We start from the raw sequence: 23,747 nt of genomic DNA on the forward strand, positions 1-23,747 counted from the left end.
GATCCGGGGGCGGAGCCTCGCGGGCTGGAGCAAAGAGCTGCGGGGGCTGAGCGCAGAAGTAGCGAAAGGCTGGAAGCGGATCCCGGGCGCCGCCAGGTAAGAAGGCTCGAGGGCCTGCTGGGGTTGGGGTGGGACGAGCCGAGGCGGCGGCGGCGGCAGTCTGGGCCTGGGCGGAGGGTCTGCGGGGCTACCCTTGTCCTTGCTTTCCACTCTACCCCCGCCGGGCGAGCCTCCCGACGCCTGGCCCTTCCGCCCGTCACCGCGGCCGGGTGTCCTGGCCGAACCCTGGCTTCATTTTATCTACGAGGAAGGAGAAACGGGGAGCGCGCCCTCTCCAGAAGCAGCCTCCTTCCCCCGCCAGGCAGCCTCGCACCCAGGCCCACTGCCATCGCTTTCGTCTCAAGGGAAGCTCCGGCAGTTTAGAGGAACTGCGCCGTGGGGAAAGGCCAGCCCTCCGTGGTCACGGCCGTTACTCTCTCCCCTCGCGGTCTGAATGTAGAATTTTGAAAAGCAGGTGTTGGGCGAAACGGAATTTTTTTTTTTTTTTTTTGAGATGGAATTTCGCTGTTGTTGCCCAGGCTGGAGTGTAGTGGCACGATCTCGGCTCACCGCAACCTCCGCCTCCCGGATTCAAGCGATTCTCCTGCCACGGCCCCTGAGTAGCTGGGATTACAGGCATGCGCCACCATTCCCGGCTAATTTTTGTATTTTTAGTAGAGACGGGGTTTCCCCTTATTGGTCAGGCTCGTCTTGAACTCTTGACCTCGTGATCCGCCCGCCTCGGCCTCCCAAAGTGCTGGGATTTACAGGCGTGAGCCACTGCGCCCGGCCGAAACGGACGTTTTAAGTACGACGTAGTGTTTTGTTCTCTTGGGTCGGCTCAGGCCGCACCCTTGTTAGAGTCTGACTGCTGACTTTTAAAAAAACAACATTAACCCGGAGGCGGAGGTAGCGGTGAGCCAAGATCGCGCCGTTGCCCTACAGCCTGGGCAACAAGAGGGAGACTCCGCCTCAAAAACAAAACAAAACCACAAAGAACAAACAAACTAAAACCAACATTAGGCAGCGCGCCTTTTATGGCCGTTTAGTGATACCCAGGCTCTCCACTGGTCATTTCTGAAGTATTTAACAGCACTTTGTCAGTAAAACAATAGGCTTCACTTCATAGGGTAGTTGAGATGATTGATGGAAAGCGCTCAGCACAAACGCAGTGGCTGCTAATTATTTCAGGTACCCTGCGATCCCTGAGCAGTTGTTCAAGTTCTCCACTCCTGGAGATTTACTCCCAGTTCCCTGAAGAAGGCACAGAGCTCAGAATGTTGAGGGAGCTGGCAACGTTTGCCAAAATATATTAGTCCATTCTCACACTGCTATAAAGAAGTACCTGAGACTGCGTAATTTACAAAGAAAAGAGGTTTAATGGGCTCACAGGTCTTTGGGCTGTATAGGCTTCTGCTTCTGGGAAGGCCTTAGGAAACTTAGAATCATGGTGGAAGCAGAAGGGGAAGCAAACACACCTTACTTGCCGGAAGCAGGAGGAAGAGAGCAAAGGGGAAAGTACTACACGCTTTCAAACAACCAGATTTCATGAGAACTCTGTCACAAGATAGCACTAGGGGGATGGTGCTAAACCGTTAGAAACTACCCCATGATCCAATCACCTCCCACCAGATCCTTCCTCCAACACTGGGGATTAAAATTCACCATGAGATTTTGGTGGTGTATTAGTCCATTTTCATGCTGCTGGTAAAGACATACCCAAGACTGGGTAATTTATAAAGAAATAAGAGTTTTCATGGACTCACAGTTCCACGTGGCTAGGGAGGCAGAAGGCAAAAGGCACATCTTACATGGCAGCAGACAAGAGAGAAATATGAGAGCCAAGTGAAAGGGGAAACCCCTTATAAAACCGTCAGCTCTTGTGCGACTTATTCACTAGCACAAGAACAGTATGGGGGAAACGGCCCCCAATGATTCAATTATCTCCCACCAGGTCCCTCCCACAACACGTGGGAATTCTGGGAGTTCCAATTCAAAATGAGATTTGGGTGGGGACACAGCCAAACCACATCACAAGGTCTTGCCTAATGGCTTGCATTCAATGTCATAATCATATGGGCCCTTAAAAGTAGAAGCGGCTCCTAAATATTTAATCAGAACTAACAGCTTCTTTGATAGCCCTGTTGGAAGAAACATTTCCAACCCAATCTAAAGTAACCTGGCCCTTATGCCAGGTCACCGTCTAACGCAGTGGTTCTTAGTGTGATCCCTGAACCAGCAGATATGCAGCCCCCGAGTGCTGGCTCAAAATGCACATTCTTGAGCCTTACACTAGCCCCACTACATTAAAACCTCTAGGGCTGGAGTCCCATCATCTGCTTAAGAGCCCTCCAGGTGATTCTGATGCTCCCTAAAGTTTGAGAACCAATGTTAGGACCCTCTTTTATTTTCGTCCTAGTCTTCAGCACCAGTTGGTGTAGGAGGTGAGACCTACTTCACAGTAGTAAGTATACTGATGAGTGAATTCCTTAAATGTTATTAAATAATTATTGGATGTGTTAAATGCTTTATGTTCACATTTATTTGGATTGCATATATATGTGCATACATATGTGTATTTGTGTGCGTATATGTAATATATATGTATATGTGTTTACATGTATATGTAATATATATTATATATGTTTATATGCAGTTGACCCCAAAACAATGTGGGGTTAGGGAAACTGACCCCCCCCCACAGTTGAAGATTCAAGTTTAACTTTTGACTCCCCCAGAACTTAATTACTAATAGCCTATTGTTGACCAGAAACTTTACCGATAACATAAACAGTTGATTAACACACATTTGGTGTGTTATATGTATTGCCTACGGTATTCTTGTGATAAAGTAAGATAGAGAAAAGAAAATGTTACTTAGAAAATCATAAGGAAGAGAAAATCCATTATAGTTCTGTACTATAGTTATTGATACCATGAGTTTATGTCGTCTGTTTACAAGATGAATTACTTGTCTGAAATGGCAGGCGACCACAACTGCGGACCTCAATCTATGGTACATATCAAGTAGTTCAACTGTTTTTTTGGTAACATCATGACTTTTCTATGCTTCTTGGGAGCGTGTCCGGCATCACTAGAGGTACCCTGTATGGGTCTCATGTGTCATTCAGGTTTTACACTATTGTGCTTAACACGATACAGAAAATACTCAAGAACTGCAAGAGATCACCTTTTACTGTGATATGCAATTTTCTAGAGAGGCAGACGGCTCACAGATAATTATCATCACATGATACTAATCCTATCCCTGATGATAAGTAGATCCTTGCAACACTTGAGCTCACTGCAGTAGCAACAGGAGGTGACTACGGCATTATTAACAGTACAGTATATACTATAGTTAATTTTATGCAGTATGATTTAATACTGCATCTTTACATTTGTTTACATTTCTCTTGACTTGGAATGTTGCCATGTATGGTCTGTGTTTGTGTGTGTAAGTTTTTATTTTTTGAGACAGGGTCTTACTCTGTCACCCAGGTGGGAGTGCAGTGGTGTGATCTTGGCTCACTGCAGCCTCAACCTCCCAGGCTCAAGCAATCCTTCCACCTCAGCCTCCTGAGTAGTTGGAACTACAGGCACACGCCACCACACCTGGCTATTTTTTTTTTGTAAAGATGGGGTTTTGTCAGTCTGGTCTCAAACTCTTGGGCTCAAGCAATCCGCCTACCTCGGTCCCTCAAAGTGCTGAAATTACAGGCATGATCCACCATGCCTGGCTAACACATTTTAACTTTATAATAGATTTGTGTATGTTTTTGGGTAGTGATTAAATAAACTAGTATCTCTATACATTTTATGCATTCATGACATACCTAAATTTTTCTTAATTTTTAAAAATATTTCTAGGCTATGCAGTTTATGTAACAGTTTTTTCAATTGCAGATCTCCAAAAAATTTTCCAATATATTTTCTTAAAAAAAATTGCATATAAATGGACCCCTGCAGTTCAAATCTGTGTTGTTCAAGGGTCACATGTGTGTGGGTGTATATATTTAATTGATATTTGGGGAGCTGGTTGAGGTTTTTGGATGGACAGTAACACGTTTTCCTACTTAAAACAGTGGAAATAGGCTCATTGCATTTTCTACCCAAATACCTAGAATATTTGCTATCTAAAACATTTTCAGGAACTTGAAAAGAAGTGCCTGTATTTGGTTTTGTTTTTTTCTTGGAGATACTAAGTTTAAGCTCTTCTTTTAAAATTGTACTTTAAGTTCCGGGGTACATGTGCACAACGTGCAGGTTTGTTACATAGGTATACATGTGCCGTGTTGGTTTGCTGCACCCATCAACTCGTCATTTACATTAGGTATTTCTCCTAATGCTATCCCTCCCCCACCCCCCAACCCCAGACAGGACCCGGTGTGTGATGTTCCCCTCCCCGTGTCTGTGGTTTCTCACTGTTCAACTCCCACTTACAAGTGAGAACATGTGGTGTTTGGTTTTCTCTTTTTGCGTTACTTTACTGAGAATGATGGTTTCCACTTTCATCCATGTCCCTGCAAAGGCCATTAACTCATCCTTTTTCCAGCAAAGAACTGTAACTCATAGTATTCCATGGTGTATATGTGCCACTTTTTCTTTATCCAGTCTATCATTGATGGGCATTTGGGTTGGTTCCAAGAATTTGCTATTGTGAACAGTGCCGCAGTAAACATACGTGTGTGTGTGTCTTTATAGTAGAATGATTTATAATCCTTTGGAGATATACCCAGTAATGGGATTGCTGGGTCAAATGTTATTTCTAGTTCTAGATCCTTGAAGAGTCACCATACTGTCTTCCACAGTGGTTGAACTAATTTACACTCCCACCAACAGTGTAAAAGCATTCCTATTTCTCCACATCCTCTCGAGCAGCTGTCATTTCCTGACTTTTTAATGATCGCCGTTCTAATTTCTTGCTTCTCTAGTTCTTTTAATTGTGATGCTAGGGTGACAATTTTAGATCTTCCCTGCTTTCTCTTGTGGGCATTTAGTGCTATAAGTTTCCCTCTACACACTGCTTTAAATGTGTCCCAGAGATTCTGATACGTCGTATCTTTGTCCTCCTTGGTTTCAAAGAACATCTTTATTTCTGCCTTCATTTCGTTATGTACCCAGTAGTCATTCAGGAGCAGGTTGTTCAGTTTCCACGTAGTTGTGCGGTTTTTAGTGAGTTTCTTAATCCTGAGTTCTAGTTTGATTGCACTGTGGTCTGAGAGATAGTTTGTTGTGATTTCTGTTCTTTTACATTTGCTGAGGAGTGTTTTACTTCCAGTTATATGGTCAGTTTTAGAATAATTGCGATGTGGTGCTGAGAAGAATGTATATTCTGTTGATTTGGGGTGGAGAGTTCTGTAGATATCTGTTAGGTCTGCTTGGTCCAGAGCTGAGTTGGTCCTGGATATCCTTGTTAATTTCCTGTCTTGTTGATCTGTCTAATATTGACAGTGGGGTGTTAAAGTCTCCCACTACTATTGTGTGGGAGTCTAAGTCTCTTTGTAGGTCTCTAAGAACTTGCTTTATGAATCTGGGTACTCCTGTATTAGGTGCATATATGTTTAGGATAGTTAGCTCTTCTTGTTGCATTGATCGCCTTACCATTATGTAATGCCCTTCTTTGTCTCTTTTGATCTTTGTTGGTTTAAAGTCTGTTTTATCAGAGACTAGGATTGCAACCCCTGCTTTTTTTGCTTTGCATTTGCTTGGTAGATCTTAATTCATTGTGAGCAGCCTTCCACACCCATTCTTTTCCTGGCTATGCAGTTCCCCACCATGGAAGTGTACCATAATATACTCATTTCCTTATCTTTGGATGTGTGTGTCACTACATTGTTGCTATTTTAAAGAATGTTTGTATAACCTTGACTATTTCTTATTCCTGTGATGAAAGGTCTATCTGGAACTCCCATTATGGAAATGACTTTAGAGTGAACTTACGCACCACCCAGGAAAACCTGCCCTTCCTTCATCATGGGGAAGACTTGTCCCTACCTATCTTCTTTGAGGGATTTTTCAGTTGTGCATTCTTTAGAAGAATTAAAAATTATTCAGAACAGTAGCAATATTATTAGAACAGTCTTTAGGGACAAACCCGCTGTTATTAATGAGTCCTGAGATGTTTGGAAAGGAATTGAGTGTTGATGCTTTCTGAGTGTATCTTGCACTTAAGTGCTTGGTTTGGGTGGAATGGTAGCACTTTTGGTTCGTTTGTCATCTTATCTACACTTACCTTATGGGCATCTTCCTTTTCTTTTTACTTAAAATGGAGGGTGTTTTAGACTAGGGAGTAGTTTTACCAAAAGATAGATGATTTATAACTACTAGAAAAGGAACATAGTCATGTGTGGATTTTCCAGATGTTTCTGATTATAAATAATACTTTGTTAATTATAGAATATTTGGGGAAAGGATGGAAAAAAGTAAAGGATCAGGAAGAAAAATAAAAGCCGTAAATGATCTTGCTTAGTGTTAGTTACCATCTACATTTTAGGGCATTTATAAAATAGCCTTAAAACAGTCAGCTATTTCTTTTTCTGCCTCCCACCTTTTTCCGCCCCCCATACACATACACACATTCCACGTGAACGTTTTGCTCTTGGAAATTTGTATTTTGGCAGTGGTTCCTAAAGGCCTGGTCTTATTTTGATCAAACAGCCTGACCTGGGCATCTACACATAGCTACTTCCTTTCTCTGCCATCTTGGCTTCCCCTGCAGTGTGCCATGGGATCAGCTATAGCAACAACCAGCCGGTCATGTGGAACTGAAGCTAAGACTTGACACTCTCCATCCATCCTAGAAAACTGAGGGCTTCCTTAGGTTTGATGCCTGAGGTCTTCCCTGCTTATTCAATCCAGGGTGTTTCTCTGGCTTCCTCATCTCACATCACCCTTTGTCTGCCTTCCCATCCTTCACCCCCCAGCACTCCCTCCCCACGCAGTTTCTTCCTCAGGTAACCTCATTATGCCTAAGTTGCACTAACAGTGGCCACAGCTTTTTGAGTGCCATCTTTGGCCAGGCATTGTGCTATGCAGTACACATAACTATCCCCATGCTTACTAGCCAAAGCATGATCAGAGGTTAACACACAGCAAAGAGGTGACAGAGCCAGAACTATCTGGCCTTGTTCAGAGGCCTCCAGACTGAACTGGAACACCTGTGAAAGCAGGCCAGTTCTTTCTTTTTTTTTTTTTTTTTTGAGACGGAGTCTCACTCATCACCCAGGCTGGAATGCAGTGGCGCAATCTCAGCTCACTGCAAGCTCTGCCTCCTGGGTTCATGCCATTCTCCTGCCTCAGCCTCCCAAGTAGCTGGGACTACAGGCGCCCACCACCACACCCAGTTGATTTTTTGTATTTTTATAGAGGCGGGGTTTCACCGTGTTAGCCAGGATGGTCTCAATCTCCTGACCTCGTGATCTGCCCACCTCGGCCTCCCAAAGTGCTGGGATTACAGGCGTGAGCCACCGCGCTCCACCCAGGCCAGTTCTTTCTAAGGCACTTCATCAAAGAACAGCTCCCCGTCAGGGACCCTGTGTGTTGTGGCGGTGTGATTTATGTCAAGGACCATTCCAAGGGAAGTGTCCTGAGCCGGCAGCTCCTGCCAGCCTGACACCTTTCCAGTGCCTAACCCGAGTCAGGAGGTTCCTTCCTTCCTGCTTCCATGGGGATGCCTGACATTGTAGCTACATTGGCTTTTTGTTTGTTTGTTTGTTTGGAGACAGGGTCTTGCTCTGTCATCCAGGCTGGAGTGCAACGGTACAGTCACAGCTCACTGTATGTAGCCTTGACCTCCTGGGCTCAAGCGATCCTCCCGCCTTAGCCTCCCAAGTAGCTGGGACTACAGATACGTGCCACCACACCAGCCTAATTTTTTTAAATGTTTTTATTTTTGTAGAGATGGGGGTCTCACTATAATACCCAGGTTCCGATCATGCTATGCTTAACTTTTAGGAAGTGTCTGGAGCTCTCTGTTTGGGGACCTCAGACCAGTACCTTCCTCTCCCTGCTCACTTGCAGCACTAACCCGAGACTGTAAATCACCCTTCCTACTCAGAAACCTCTGAAAATGGGGAACCAGGCAGGCCGCTGGCAGCTGCTGGAGCCCAGGCCCCTGGGAAGGTCCACATGGGGGATGGTGTCCCATAGCAGGCTGTAGGTTTCAGAGCCCAGCGGGTGGTGGGGAGCCCTCAATTTGTAAGGAAAGGCCAGGCCACAGTTGTCTTTCTTCCTGGTTCCTCACATATCATAAAACCACCTCTTTCTTACCTCCACCACCCACATCTCCAGGCTTGACTCACTGATTGTTTTTTTTTTTGGACAATGTCGGACCCTGCCCTTTTCCTGGAGCTTCTCAGTCCTCCACTGGCCTGTATCAGCAAATTCCTAAGTAGCAGATGACCTTTAAGATGTGAGAGGTGATGATTCCACAGAACCTGGAAGGAAGGGACAGGAAGGATTGTCAGGATTGTGAGTTCCCCAGGGAACTCTGCATTTCTGACTTAGGGAGGGTAGGTGACTCACCCTTCCAAGAACCCATCTGTCTGTCCGGGCCTATGGGACTCTGGAGAATAGAATATGGAGTACCTTGGTTTACAGGCGCTGCCACCTCCTTATTTCAAGATGGGTTCAGGGATGTAGGGTTGGAGTTGGGAAATTTCTTAGTTCTGCTATGGATGCTTTGTACTTAGGCAAGTTCAAAACCTCCCCATGCCTTAGCTTCTTTACTGGCTAGAGTAGGGTTGGAGGCATTTCAGCTTTTCCTTCTCACCTGATGCTATCACTACACATCTAGGCATTTGTGTAATGGAAGCTTACAAAGTTGCCCAATACCTCTCTTCATGTGCCCAAAGAGAGCAAGCAAGTGTCCCCATTATAATTCTTACAGTGAGGAGCCAGAGCTTCCAGGTATGCTAAGCCGTTGCTCCCTGTTCTGCTGCTGAATGCATGCTGGTGCCTTCCAGGGTCACCCCTTTGGTCTGATTCACTTAGTGCTATGGCTCAGAGAAATGGCCCTCTGTTTCAGCCAGCAGCTTGCGGTGGGGCCAGTAGAATGGGAACCACAGTGACTGTATGAGTCAATTTGGTCATATTGTCGTTTGAGTGCCTAACCCTGATGGGGAAGATAGTGTTATTCCCACGGTGTGGTAGTGCATGCTGGGGCTTATAGGGACTGAGCCTACTGAAGGGTATGTGGTGCTGTGGGTTAGAGCTGGGGCATGGCCCGGGGATTCAGTGTGCCTTGACTTCCCCTGTAAATGTTCCTCTCAGAAGCCTCCTTGGCCTTCCAGCCCTTGGTTTTTGAGACAACCAGCAGTCATTTGTTGGTTCCTGACAATCCTTCCTGTCCCTTCCTTCCAGGTTCTGTGGACAATCACAATGGGAATCCAAGGAGGGTCTGTCCTGTTCGGGCTGCTGCTTGTCCTGGCTGTCTTCTGCCATTCAGGTGAGTGCTCCAGTCTCAGGACACAGATCTAGGCTGCCTTAGACATGAACTCCCTTCTTAAGCCTCAGTTTCAGCCCCAGCTCCTCCTCCAGGCCTGGCTTGCTTTCTTTTGCCTTCCAGTGTTACAGGTCTGGGGTTGTATGACAGCTCCTTCCTATGTTATGACCTTGTCCTCAGTGGGGCATCTTCCTGAGTTACAGCCCTGTCCTGGGTTACAAGGTGGCTTTTGGCAGGGGTGGGTCAACACTCGGCGGCTGAAGTTTCGCTCCTGTCACCATAAGCTGCTTGGGGACACCAGTGGATACCGTTCTTAGAGTGCTGTGCAAGTCCATCTGGGGTCCACTCTGCTTAGAGCCATCCGAGCTCAGTCCTTCTGCTCTGGGGCTCCTCCTATGGTTTAATGATGATGATGGTCATAGTTACAGCAGCAGCAGCTAACTAACCCTGACAGCATTTATGTGCCAGTCACTACTCTAAGCATTTTACATGTATTTGCTTATTTAATCCTCATGCCAACCTGATGGAGTTGGTGGTGTTTTTATCCTTGTTTTACAAGCAACAAGATTGAGGGCCCCCCCAAAATTGATAACTTATCAAATAACACACAGAAGTGGTACACTGGAATGTGAACACAGTCTGGCAACAGAGTCCCTGCTCTTCCGTCCTGCTCCAGGCCACCTGTCACTGGGCCACCGCTTCCCCTCAGTTACCCTTCCCCTGGTTGCTGGAGGAAATTGTGTGCTTCTGAGTCAACTTCTATAACAGTGGAAACACACATGCTTCATTGTAAGGACCAGATGTGGTTGCCTGCCTGTGTCATGTTGGTATAACGTCTTGGCTGCTGCTGGATTTTTGTTTTTTATAAATATGGTTGGTGGGGGCAGCAGAAAAGGAAGTAGCAATACAGTGAGCAATTTAAAAAAAGATTTCCACACCACCGTAGCATGTCTTAGAATATTAGTAGCAACTGGCCGGGCGCAGTGGCTCAGGCCTGTAATCCCAGCACTTTGGGAGGCCGAGACGGGCGGATCACGAGGTCAGGAGATCGAGACCATCCTGGCTAACACGGTGAAACCGCGTCTCTACTAAAAATACAAAAAACTAGCCAGGTGAGGTGGCGGGCGCCTGTAGTCCCAGCTACTCCGGAGGCTGAGGCAGGGGAATGGCGTGAACCCGGGAGGTGGAGCTTGCAGTGAGCTGAGATCCGGCCACTGCACTCCAGCCCGGGTGACAGAGCAAGACTCCATCTCAAAAAAAAAAAAAAGAATATTAGTAGCAACCATATATTGACTGCTTATTGTTTACTGGGGACTGTGCCAGAGCCTGTCTCATTTAAATCCGTCTAACCATCCCGGGAGGTCGGTGCTATTACCTCCCATATTACAGCTGAAGAAATGAAGGCAAAGTAGTAACTTGCCCCAGGACACACTTTAATATGCTCTCCCTTTCGGAGCAGAAAGAGAAGTCACAGCACCCCTCCCTCCACTTCTGTGATTCTAGCCAGGGTGCACAGTAATGTGGTTCACCTGTGTTAAAACACTATATTTTTTTCTATAGTTATTTTTTATTTATTCATTTTTCTTTGTTCCTTCTTTTTTTCTGTCTCTGCTGCTTAAGTTGGAATATTTTCTAGAATTTTAATAGCCCAGTGATATCCTACTTCTAGCAGTCTGCATTTGTTTATGGAGCAAGCTTGGGACCATCAGCTTCTCTCTGACAAGTCTTGGGTTGCACAGCAGCCCTTTCTCAGAGAATTGAGATGTGAAGCTCACACGCCCACAGATGAGACGCCTTCTTTGCTGCTGCCCAAAGGGTCTGAGGACCCTGCAGTGGAACTTTCCTCTGAACTCTGCGTCTCGTAGTCCAGGGGAAATCTCGGCTACCCTGGCTTAGTGGCTAAAATATCAAACCGTTGTCCACTGACCTGTTGCTTGTTTTTTTGTTTGTTTGTTTTTTTCAGGGGGACAGAGTCTCACTCTGTCGCCCAGGCTGGAGGGCAGTGGCATGATCTTGGCTCACTACAACCTCCGTGTCCCAGGTTCCAGCGATTCTCATGCCTCTGTCTTTTGAGTAGCTGGGATTACAGGTGCATGCCACCATGCTTGGCTAATTTTTGTGTTTTTAGTAGAGGCGGGGTTTCATCACGTTGGCCAGGCTGGTCTGTAATTCCTGACCTCAAATGATCCACCTAGCTCAGCCTCCCAAAGTGTTGGGATTACAGGCCTGAGCCATTGCACCTGGCCCTGTTTTTGACCTCAGTTTCCCCCATAATCTATAGTTTCCTTCTCTTCCCACTCAGGTCAATTAGAACATCATGGTTAACCAACCTTGGATTTTAGAACTGACAGCCTGAGTTTGAGCTCAGCTTGGTCACTTAGTAGCTGTGTGGCTTTGAACAATTTAGTTAACATCTTAGTCTTAGTTTTCTCTTGCAAAATGGGGATGAAGATAATTGAGCCTACTTCTCTTAACAATCCTATGAAGAGCTTTAACAATCCTATGAAGAGCTTAGCACATCGATGCACAGATATTTGAACACTGAATGAACGTGTTTGCCATGAATACTTTTGCCCACAGACGTTCCAACCATGGGTTTTAGCCTTTCCTTCTAAAGGTTTCTCAAGAAGCCAAATGAACCCAGGATCTGGTCAGTACAAAAATCCACATGTACAGGTAACCTTTTAAAATGACCCTCAAAAATGGCCAGTCTCAAGAACAACACCTGTCATCTTAGATTCTTTCCATTTCATGAGCATGAATACACATCAGGCACAAGGAAGGGACCAGAGAAAAATTGCATCTTTGTGCCTTCTCCTTGTGGCTTCCCTCTCATACAGTCATGACAGCCGCAGGCTGACAGTGGGGGAGAACAAACAAAGCCGGTGGATAGGGCCCTGCCCACAGGCCCCAAGGCTACTGAGGCTGCCGCCAGCTCTGCTGCTTTGTAGCCAGGTGTCCTTGGGTGAGCCAGCTCTGCTGCTTTGTAGCCAGCTGTTCTTGGGTGAGTCACATCACCTCTCCAAACATCTGTCTTGTTATCTGCAAAAAAGTGGGGAAGGAGGGGGTTGGTTTTATTTTATTTTTATTTTTTTATTTTTATTTTATTTTATTTTATGTAGACATGGGTCTCACTCTGTCTCCCAGACTGGAGTGCAGTGGTGCAATCTTGGCTCACTACAACCTCCACCTCCCCAACTCAAGTGATTCTTGTGCCTTAGCCTCCTGAATAGCTGGGATTACAGGCATGTGCCACCACGCCTGGCTAATTTTTGTATATTCTGTAGAGGTGGAGTTTCACCATGTTGGCCAGGGTGGTCTCAAACTCCTGGCTTCAAGTGATCCACCCACCTCGGCCTCCCAAAGTGCTGGGATTATAGGTGTGAGCCACCACACCTGGCCTAGTTTTTGTTGTTGTTGTTACTGTTGTTGTTTTTTAAAACTAATATTTCAAGGCATTAATCTGGAACCTTCACAAGTCAGAGGGATCCTCTGTTGGGTAGGATTTCACACCTGTGAGGGCAAGCATGGCCATTTCAGATGCTCTAGAGAACTGGGTTCCTGTCTGTGCTCAGGAAGTGAGGACCCACCTTCCTTCCACTGGACTTTCCACTGAAAAGTCTCCTCTTTCCATGGTGATAAACCTAGGCTTCAGCCTTAGAACTAGAAGTCACCTCTTGGGCTCTAAAATCCACACTTGGTTTAACCATGACATTCTTTTATGAAATTTTACATGTTTCCTCTTTGAAAATATATTTTCACACAGGTGGGTACTGTCAAATACTGATTACATGGCAGAAGTCACATGGCAGGAAGATAGTTTATCTCTGATGGTGGAAAAGGGGTTATCTATACAAAGCAGGACAATTTCCTTCCAACTCTTGCTTCCTCAGTCTCCCCCCATCACATGTGTGGACTGTAACTCATCTTTTCTTGTCACTGTTGTTATAAAAATGGAGAAGGAAAAATAACCCAGTAAAACCTGACAGCTAGCAAGGATGAGTCCTAAGAATTGACTGGGAGCAATAATTGTTTTTCAAGCTAGGGAACCGGAGGCAATTTGCTTCTGATGTAAGATGACCCTCATGTTGTGTCTGCTGGTACCCAGCTCTTCTATGGCCATGGGTTTAAAGTGCACAGCTGTTGTCTTTGACAATGTGTACTCCTGGCATTTGGTCAGTCCCTTAGAAGCAGGTAGTTCAGTAATGATACCTTATCCCAGAAGTTATCAAACTTTTTCTGTACGGGACCAGCTGGCAATTTTTTTTTTTTTTTTAAATGGTTTCACTCTGTCACCCAGGCTGAAATGCAGTAGTGCAATCTTGGCTCACTGCAACCTCTGCCTCCTGGGTTCAAGTGATTCTCCTGCCTCAGCCTCCCAAGTAGCTGGGATTAGATGTGCGCACCACTATGCCTGGCTAATTTTTGTATTTTTAGTAGAGACGGGGTTTCGCTATGTTGGCCAGGCTGGTGTCAAACTCCTGACCTCGGGTGATCCATCCTCCTCGGCTTCCCTAAGTGCTGGGATTACAGGCGTGAGCCACCGCGCCTGGCCCAGATAGTAAATATTTTAAGCTTTGCAGGTCAAGAGGCAAAATCAAGGGTATTATGAGACTTACCTCAATAATAAGAGAAGAAACAAAATTTTCACAGATTTTTTTTTATTGGCAAAATTCACAACATAATAATTGAGTCCAACCATATAATATGCATCTACTAATGAGGGGAATAGAATTCTTTTTAGGGGGATAACCATTTGCTTAATTGAGGTTCAAAATTAGTGTTCCCTCTCATCAAATCAATTGCAGATGTTCATCTGTTAATACTGATCTGTGATGACATTTTATGTATTTCATTTTTGAAAATGTATTTTCATGCAGATAGGTATTGCCAGACACTGATCATCAACCTACAAGGATGTGATTTAATTGGGCATATTCATTGCTTGGAAGACACTTATAGAATTCTGTTTGTTTCTCTTGGTAGTTTCCTCTTAACACATCATTACATTGCAGACTAATCTCCTTCCAGTTGCAGGTTAGGAGGAAGCTTCTCAATTGCACAGTTACATGGATTTTCAAATGTGGATATTTCCTTTGTGCTTGCATCAGGTTCCAAAAAGTGTTGCTGGAACTGTAGTTTCAATTTGGAAAGATATGACCGCTATACATTTGTGCGGGAATGGAAGTATACCACAAGTTGCCAACTTTGGGCCCACATTAATGGAGATGGTGGGCTGCCAGGGAACAAGTCAGTGTTGCTTTAAGAGATCCTTACTTTCTTTCTGATTCTAGGTCATAGCCTGCAGTGCTACAACTGTCCTAACCCAACTACTGACTGCAAAACAGCCGTCAATTGTTCATCTGGTTTTGATACGTGTCTCATTGCCAGAGCTGGTAAGAGCCTACCCTGTCTGTCTCCTAAATGTAAAGGGGTAATAAGTGCCTGGGAAGAAAATTGTGCCACTGTAATCGCCATTAGACTTGCATCAAGTAATAGCTGCTGTTTATTAGCATCAGGTGTGTATTGCGTTAAGCACTTTGTCCATGCATTTTATTTTATTTTATTTTATTTATTTGTTTTTTGTTATACTTTAAGTTCTAAGGTACATGTGCACAACGTGCAGGTTTGTTACATATGTATACATGTGCATGCATTTTAAATTTAATGTTTTGTACTTCTAAGGGTGATCTTTTATTTCCATTTGATAAATGTGGAAACTGAGGCTCAGATTAAGCAACAAACTATTGTCAAGTAACCAACTCAGGAATTGAACATGGAAGTCCATCTGTTTCCAAAGCTTTGTACCCTTTAACAGAAGCCCTGTGCTGCCTCCCAAACCTTGGAGAACCTACTGTGTGCCCAGCAGAAGGTTAGGAGCTAGGGATGCAAAGATAAAGAAAAGACACATACAGTTAAAATTATGACAAAGGCCTGTTTGACTGTCCTACATGACTTTATGTATGCCTCTGTCTCATTCTATGGGGTATCTGGTATTTTCAGAGTCCTGAGGAGACTCAAGCTGAGCTCAAAGGACAAGTAGGAGGTAAGAGGGATAAGTAGGAGGTGTGCCTGCGAGGGGCAACATCTGGTACCAGGGCTCGGTAGCCTCAGAGCAACGTGTTCATGAATGTGGGGGTGGGCAATACTAACATGCACCAGTCCTGTCCAGTCTGCATTTTCCAAATTTGTGAGACTACGGAATATTCACCTCCATCAACCCTGTTAAAATGGAGTTTGGGAAGTGGTAGACAGAGGAAAGAAACCAGCAAAGACATGCCCTTCGTTCTTGCTGGTATGGTTCTGGATAGAATCGATGTGTGCAAATGATGCCAGCGAGGAATGATGGTTTCAGAATGTTCTTAGTGTCCAAGGTAAAACCCCAGGCTTAGATTTCTAAGAGATTAATAATAAAAACACTCCACAAGGTTCTTTGTACTCTTAGATCTTCTACACCACCTCCCCCCAATGTCAACATCAAGAAATGGTGAACATGTCAGGTAAACTCAGAAAAGCCTTGGAACACCCACAGGTTCACAAAAGCCTGAGATAAAGAAGATTAACTTCCCCAGAAAGGAGAAATCCCTCAATAACTAAAGACAAATTATAGTTACTCTGTCTAAAAAACCAGGAGCATCTGATAATTTTGATATAAATTGCTGAATTGCAGCTAAAACTACAAACCCTCCATTCAGAGTTCTTGATTCTGTAGGGGACCAGTCCCTCTGCCTCCATTGGAAGACCGTGTTCATTCACTGTTAATGTAGAAAGTGTAGGAAGGCCCCTAGAGAAAACGTGGTCATTATATATGAGCACAGAAGACCTGGCTCTTTAGCTTGATCAACTGTGTCTCTTGGACTCCTCACTACGAAGTATAATTAAACTAAGTATAATTTCCAAATGAGATGATCAGAGCAATTACTATGTGTTGAATGAATATTAGAGCAGCAGTTAGGAGCATTGACTTCTGTCTTGCCACCAGCTAGTTCTCTCCACCTCTGTTTTTCATTTATGAAATGTATGTGTTGGACAGCAGAGGTAGGGAGCAGAGGAAAGGAGGTCAGAGCCAAGATCTTTTTCCAGCTTTTAAATCCCAAAATTTCTTATAAATGGTTAATGTAAACAAAAATGAGACACACCTATAAAACGACCAAACTCCAAAACTCTGACAACTCCAGATGCCGGTGAGGATGTGGAACAATGGGAACTTTGTTTTTTTGTTTTGGTTTGTTTTTTGTTTTTTGAGACAAGGTCTTGCTCTGTCACCTAGGCTAGAGGGCAGTGGTGCAATCTCTGCCTCCAGGGTTCAAGTGATTCTCATGCCTCAGCCTCCTAAGTAATTGGGATTACAGCCATAAGCCACCATGCCCAGCTAATTTTTATATTTTTAGTAGAGACAGGGTTTCACTCTGTTGCCCAGGCTCATCTCAAACTCCTGGCCTCAAGTGACTGCCTGCCTCGGCCTCCCAAAGTGCTGGGATTCCAGGCATGAGCCACCACGCCCAGCTGCAGTGGGAACTTTGATTCATTCCTAGTGGGAATGCAAACCAGTATAGCTACTGTGGATGACAGTTTGATAGTTTCTTACAAAACTAAAATATAACACAATATATAATACTTCATATTTTGATAATTATGTACAGTATATATTTTATAATGACTGTGTTGCTGGCTTGTGTATTTACTATATTTTTAAAATCATTTTAGCATGTACTGCTTCTACTTATTTTAAAAAAATGTTAACTATAAAACAGCCTCTCGGGAGGCTGAGGCAGGAGAATTGCTTGACCCGGGAAGCGGAGGTTGCAGTGAGCTGAGATCGCGCCACTGCACTCCAGCCTGGGTGACAGAACAAGGCCTTTTTTTTTTCTTTTATTTCTACAAAGAAAAAAAAGACAAAGAAAAAAAGAAAAAAAACCCAGCCTCAGCAGGCAGGTCCCTTCAGGAGGTATTCCAGAAGAAGGCATTGCTGTCCTAGGACAGGACAGCCTCATGCGTACTTTTACCCCTGAAGACCTTCCAATGGGACAAGATGAAGAGGTGGAAAACAGTGATACTGATGATCCTGACCCTATGTAGGACTAGACTAATGTGTGTGCTTGTGTCTTCGTTTTTAACAACAAAAAAAAAGTTTAAAAACAAATTACATAAAAAAGGTTCTGACTGGGCGTGGTGGCTCACACCTGTAATCCCAGGACTTTGGGAGGCCGAGGCAGGTGGATCACGAGTTCAGCAGATCAGACCATCCTGGATAACATGGTGAAACCCCGTCTCTACTGAAAATACAAAAAATTAGCTGGGCATGGTGGCGGGCGCCTGTAGTCCCAGCTACTCGGGAGGCTGAGGCTTAAAAGTGGCATGAACCCGGGAGGCGGAGCTTGCAGTGAGCCGAGATCATGCCACTGCACTCCAGCCTGGGTGACAGAGCAAGACTCTGTCTCGAAAATAAATAAATAAAAATAAAAAAGCTTATAAAGTAAGAATAGAAATAAAATATTTTTATACAACTGTATAACATGTTTGTGTCTTACACTATTATTACCAAGGTAAAAACATTTAAAATTAAGTTTCTAAAGTAAAGTGGCAGCAAACTAGGGTTGATTTCTTAAAATAAACTTAGTATGGACTAAATGTACAATATTTAAAACATCTACAGTAGTGTACACTAATGTACACATTCACCCACCACTCATTCACTGACTTCCAGTCCCACAAGCTCCATTCACGGTCAGTGCCCTGTACAGGTATACCATTTTAAAAATCTTTGTATCACATTTTTACTGTACCTTTTCTATGTTTAGATATGGTTAGATACACAAATATTTACCACTGTGTTACAGTTGCCTACAGTATTCAGTAGAGTAACATGCTGCACAAGTTTGTAGCCCAGGAGCAACAGGACATACCACATAGCCTGAGTGTGTACTAGGCTAGTCCATGTAAGTTTGTGTAACTGTACTCTATGACGTTCGCACAGCGACGGATATGATGGTGCTATGCAAATTAAGTCTAGAAGAGAGACAGGTTGGCTGCTAATTCAACCAATATTTACTGGCATCCTAGCAGTATAAACCATGGAAGTATAAGCCAGGTTAAATTAGTCTTGAAGGGGCCTCTGATGACAGTGCCAAGTGGTCATTGCTATAATGACATTCTGAACAAGGACCACATTTAAGGGTGCCCAGGACAACTGAAGACTGTTGGCTTTAGATAGACTTGAGCAAAAGTATTCAAAAAGAGTGGGGAGGAGAAAACCTTTAACACTCCAGGGACTCTGATATAATCCACTTTTATGTGGATAATTCCGAGGCTGGCTTTGGTGAGAAGATTACCATCGTAAGGCTGTTGTTTGAATATGATAATTCAAGTAAAGTACCTTGGTATGCTGCAGGACACATAGTAAGTGATTAATTGGTAGCAATGATTAATAAATTACTGTCTGTTCTCCCCAAGCTGCTAGGCTTCCCTAATTAAAATTCTGACAGCTTTAAAGCTTTTCAAGTTCCAGTGCTTACTTACTATTACATAAAGCAGTAACTTGTCTGAATCACCAGCAGCCTCTAGTACAATATTAGAAGCTTCCAGTTATTTAGTTAAGACTCCAGCAAGTAGAGGCATTTCTAGAATACTCTATCTGGACTCTGCCACTTGACCAAACTTCATTAAATTCCAGTCCAAATACCCATCCCCTCAGAGGAGAAGGAAAGGACAGTTACGCCTGCAGTTATAAACTGAGAAGTGTTGTGTTCCAGGCTTTTCATGGAATTGGGTAAATTAGCTACAAACCTGAAATAAGGAAGTATGCATCTGCATTTTTTTCTTTCCAGCACAGACGATAAGAAAACAGTTTCAGGGCAAGGACAAATACCTTCTTATGACCCAGTATCTAGCACATAGGCACTCAGTTATTTTTGGAGAAGAAAATCTACCATAACACCACTCTCTCAACTAATACATTTTTCGCCTAACATGCTTTTTCTGAATATTAAAAAACTACGATAAGATACTTGGAGCATATACTTCTGGCCTTTATTTTCCTGTGTGCCCAAGGCTATTTTTCCAAAAATGGGACCATGATGGCATGTTTTTGTAGAAACTTTTCCTGTATTACTGAGTAATCTAATGATTTTTAAAATGAAGTTTTAAATATTTTAAAAATAAATCATCCATGTGGCAAATTTTAAAAACTCAATAGAAAGATAAACGAGGTGTATTCTTCCATGATGATAACACCATTAAATTACGTGGGAATCCTTCTAGAGAATGGCAGAAGTATATATACTTGGGAGTGGAATTGCTCAGTCAAATGGATAACTCTATCTTTAACTCTTTGCGGAAATGCCACATTTGTGCAGAGTATCTGTACTATTTTACATTCCCATCAGCAATGTTTGAGGGTTCCAGTTTTTTCCACTTCCTTGCAACATTTGCTATTTGCCATTTTCTTCATCTTAGCCATCCTAGTGGGTATAAAGTGGTATCTCACTGTGATTTTGATTTGTATGTTCCTAATGACTAATGATATCAAGCATCTTTTCATGTACTTATTGGCCATTTGAGAATCTTCTTTGGAGAAATGTTTATTCAAATCCTTTGCCCGTTTTGTTTTGTTTTGTTTTGTTTTGTTTTGTTTTGTTTTGTTTTGTNTCCTTTGCCCGTTTTGTTTTGTTTTGTTTTGTTTTGTTTTGTTTTGTTTTGTTTTGTTTTTTAAAGAGCCAGGGTCTTGCTTTGTTGCCCAGGCTGGAATGCAGTGGTACAATCATAGCTCACTGCAGCCTTAAAGTCCTGAGTCCAAGTGATCCTCCTGCCTCAGCCTCCCAAGTAGCTAAGACTAAAGCTGCAACACCCTGCCTAGCTAATTTTTAAATTTTTTTGTGTGTGTAGAGTTGGGATATCACTATGCTGTCCAGGCTGGCCTCAAGCAATCCTCTCACTTCAGCCTCCTAAAGTGCTGGGATTACAGGTGTGAGCCACCACACTGGCCTCATTGCCCATATTTTAATTGGGTTAGTCTTTTTATTGTAGAGTTTAAGAATGTTTTCTATATCCTGGATACTGTGCTCTTCCATATGACTTTAAAAAAAAAATAGAGAGGTGGTCTTGCCATGTTGACCAGGCTGGTCTCAAACTTCCGGCCTCAAACAATTATCCCGTCTTGGCCTCCCAAAGTGTTGGGATTACAGGTGTGAGCCACCGCGCCTAGTGTTTTCCATGTGATTTGCAAACATTTTCTCCCTTTCTGTGAGTTATCTTTTTATTTTTTGATAATGCCTTTTGAAGCACAGAAGTTTTAAATTTTGATGGAGTCCATCCAATTTACCTATTTTTCTGCCCACACCCCACCTTTTTTTTTTTTTTTTTTTCTTGAGACGGAGTCTCGCTCTGTCGCCCAGGCTGGAGTGCAGTGGCCGGATCTTGGCTCACTACAAGCTCTGCCTCCCGGGTTTACGCCCTTCTCCTGCCTCAGCCTCCCTTTTTTTTAAATCAAGCTCCTTCCATGTTAGCACTCATAGGCCCATGTCATTTCTTATCTACGTGGACTTGCATTGTAAGAAATTCTATTGTAATTTCTTTAAACACTTTTAAAAAATTAATGGACTGGGTTGTTTTCAGACTTTTTTCTATACAGATACTGTCCAGTGCTACAGTGGCCATTCTTGAGCATATATCTTAACCTCTTTTATACATAGCTTTGGCTGGGCATGGTGGCTTACCCCTATAATCCTGTCACTTTGGGAGACTGAAGCAGGAGGATCACTTGAACCCAGGAGTTCAAGACCAGATGACTGGGCAAGAAAGTGAGACCTTATCTCCAAAAAATAAAAATAAAAATAAAAAAAGAAAAGGAAAAGGAAAAAAACCCCAAGTAACTTCATAGTGTAAACTCTGAAAGTGGAATTGCTGGATCAAAGGGGACATGTGTTTAAAATCTTGGCAGATATTACCAAATTTCCCTCTTAACAGTATAAATGCCTGTTCCTCTCCCATCCCACACTCACAACTATACTGGCTATGATGAGACCTTGGTTTTCTGGAAAAGCTCTATTTAGAGGTGTATCATTATTTACTTAATTGTTCTCCTTTATAACCCACCTGGGATGAGCATCTTGTCTAGATATCTCTACTTGCACAGGATACATATGAAATACAATTGAGGGTTCAAAGGCAGATACAGAACTCTTCCCACTTACTTTCTTACCCTTGTGTGTGTGTCTCCCCACAGGGTTACAAGTATATAACCAGTGTTGGAAGTTTGCGAATTGCAATTTCAATGACATTTCAACCCTCTTGAAGGAAAGCGAGCTACAGTACTTCTGCTGCAAGAAGGACCTGTGTAACTTTAACGAACAGCTTGAAAATGGTGGGACATCCTTATCAGAGAAAACAGTTGTTCTGCTGGTGACCCCACTTCTGGCAGCAGCCTGGTGCCTTCATCCCTAAGTCAACACCAGGAGAGCTTCTCCCATACTCCCCGTTCCTGCGTAGTCCCCTTTCCCTTGCTGCCGCATTCTAAAGGCTTGATATTTTCCAACCGGATCCTGTTGGGAAAGAATAAAATTGACTTGAGCAACCTGGCTAAGATAGAGGGGCTCTGGGAGACTTCGAAGACCAGTCCTGTTTGCAGGGAAGCCCCACTTGAAGGAAGAAGTTTAAGAGTGAAGTAGGTGTGACTTGAGCTAGATTGCATGCTTCTTCCTTTGCTCTTGGGAGGACCAGCTTTGCAGTGACAGCTTGAGTGGGTTCTCCGCAACCCTCAGATTATTTTTCCTCTGGCTCCTTGGATGTAGTCAGTTAGCATCATTAGTACATCTTTGGAGGATTGGGCAGGAGTGTGTGAGCATCCTCTCTCACATGAACGCTTTCGTAAACTTCAGGGCTCCCGTGTTGCCATGGAGGCATGCCAAATGTTCCATATGTGGGTGTCAGTCAGGGGCAACAAGATCCCTAATGCAGAGCTAGAGGACTTCTGGAAGGGAAGTGGGTAAGTGTTCCAGATGGCAGGGCATGAAAGCTTAAGGGAGATACAAGTGGCTGAAAGTCGGGTTTTTCCTCTATCTTTAAATTTTATATGGGCTTTGTTATCTTTCACTGGAAAAGTGTAATAGCATACATTAATGGTATGTTAAAGCTATTTCCTCTCCTTTATTTTTTTAATTGGAATGGTGGGAGATCTTGGATTTGCCACACACAGTTACAGAATGAACACTCCGTACATGTGACTAGCAGTATTAAGTGTGCTTATTTTAAATGTTACTGGTAGGAAGGCTGTTCAGGTATGTGTGTATACAGTATGAATGCAATGGGAACAACCTTTGTGGTTACAGTTTGAGACTTCCAGAGGTCATCCTTAATAACAACAGATGTGCAGGGTTGTTTTACCGTCTGCATCCAGCCTTCTGTTAACTCCTAGCTGACTCAGCATAGATTGTATAAAATACCTTTGTAAGGGCTATTAGCACAGTCACACATGTTTGAGGCTTTCAGAAGCTCTTTCTAAAAAATGATACACACCTTTCACAAGGGCAAACTTTTTCCTTTTCCCTGTGTATTCTAGTGAATAAAGCTCAAGATTCAGTAGACCTTAATAACATTGGTATGTTATGATCTTGGCTGTATTTAATGGCATCGCCTGACTTTTGCAGATGGAGGAATTTCTTGATTAATGTTGAAAAAAAAAAACCCTTGATTATACTGTGTTAGACAAATTGAGTGCAGTGAATGATGCCTTTCTGAAAATGAAATATAACAAGTGGATGAATGTGGTTATGGCCCAAAAGGATAAAAGCATATGCAGTATGCTTAATGGCAGTAACTGAAAGAAGACATCCTGAGCAGTGCCAGTTTTCTTCTGTTGATGCCATTCCCTGAACATAGAAAAATAGACACTTGCTTATCAAAACTTAGCATTACCTTGGTGTTCTGTGTTCTCTGTTAGCTCAGTGTCTTTCCTTACATCATCTTTAATCCTCAGTTTCAAGACAAAATACTAGGTGTGACTCTTTCCTCAATAGGAATTTTTTTTTTTTTTTTTTTTGGCCGAAGGAAGTACTGACCATGCCCACAGCCACTGGCTGAGCAAAGAAGCACATTTCATGTGAGTTCTAAGGAATGAGAACGAATTTTGATGAATTTGAGCAGAAAATGAATTTCTGGGAACTTTTCTGGGGGTGAAGGGGTGGGGAATTCAGCCACACTCCAGAAAGCCAGGAGTCGACAGTTTCGGAAGCCTCTCTCAGGATTCAAGATTCGAGGATGAAATTGG

General features: G+C 43.5%; 1 protein-coding gene across 7 annotated transcripts; it reads left to right on the forward strand.

The window, feature by feature from the left end:
- CD59 (CD59 molecule (CD59 blood group)) lies at nucleotides 1-23,388 on the forward strand. 7 transcript variants are annotated; one of them, XM_025356309.1, is made up of 5 exons: nucleotides 1-96; nucleotides 2,459-2,503; nucleotides 9,403-9,487; nucleotides 14,779-14,880; nucleotides 21,708-23,388. In XM_025356309.1, the coding sequence occupies exons 3-5, from the start codon at nucleotides 9,421-9,423 to the stop codon at nucleotides 21,923-21,925; spliced, it is 387 nt and encodes a 128-aa protein (XP_025212094.1). In that variant the 5' UTR covers nucleotides 1-96; nucleotides 2,459-2,503; nucleotides 9,403-9,420; the 3' UTR covers nucleotides 21,926-23,388. The 7 variants fall into 7 exon arrangements, with proteins under 7 accessions (XP_025212094.1, XP_025212093.1, XP_025212095.1 ...); XM_025356310.1 differs by having other exon boundaries at nucleotides 7-96; nucleotides 2,466-2,503; XM_025356308.1 differs by lacking the exon at nucleotides 2,459-2,503 and having other exon boundaries at nucleotides 5-96.
- The last annotated feature ends 359 nt before the right edge of the window (nucleotides 23,389-23,747 follow it).

This window comes from Theropithecus gelada, chromosome 14 (genome assembly GCF_003255815.1).
Source record: "Theropithecus gelada isolate Dixy chromosome 14, Tgel_1.0, whole genome shotgun sequence".
Lineage (NCBI taxonomy): Eukaryota > Metazoa > Chordata > Mammalia > Primates > Cercopithecidae > Theropithecus > Theropithecus gelada.

What these genes read in the sequence shown, in the direction of transcription:
- CD59 (XM_025356305.1), top strand. Translation starts at nt 9,196, where the DNA reads ATGCTGGGGCTTATAGGGACTGAGCCTACTGAAGGGTATGTGGTGCTG. An exon ending in GGCTGTCTTCTGCCATTCAG is followed by an intron (nt 9,488 to 14,778) that starts GTGAGTGCTCCA and finishes TTCTGATTCTAG; the next exon opens with GTCATAGCCTGCAGTGCTAC. An exon ending in GTGTCTCATTGCCAGAGCTG is followed by an intron (nt 14,881 to 21,707) that starts GTAAGAGCCTAC and finishes GTCTCCCCACAG; the next exon opens with GGTTACAAGTATATAACCAG.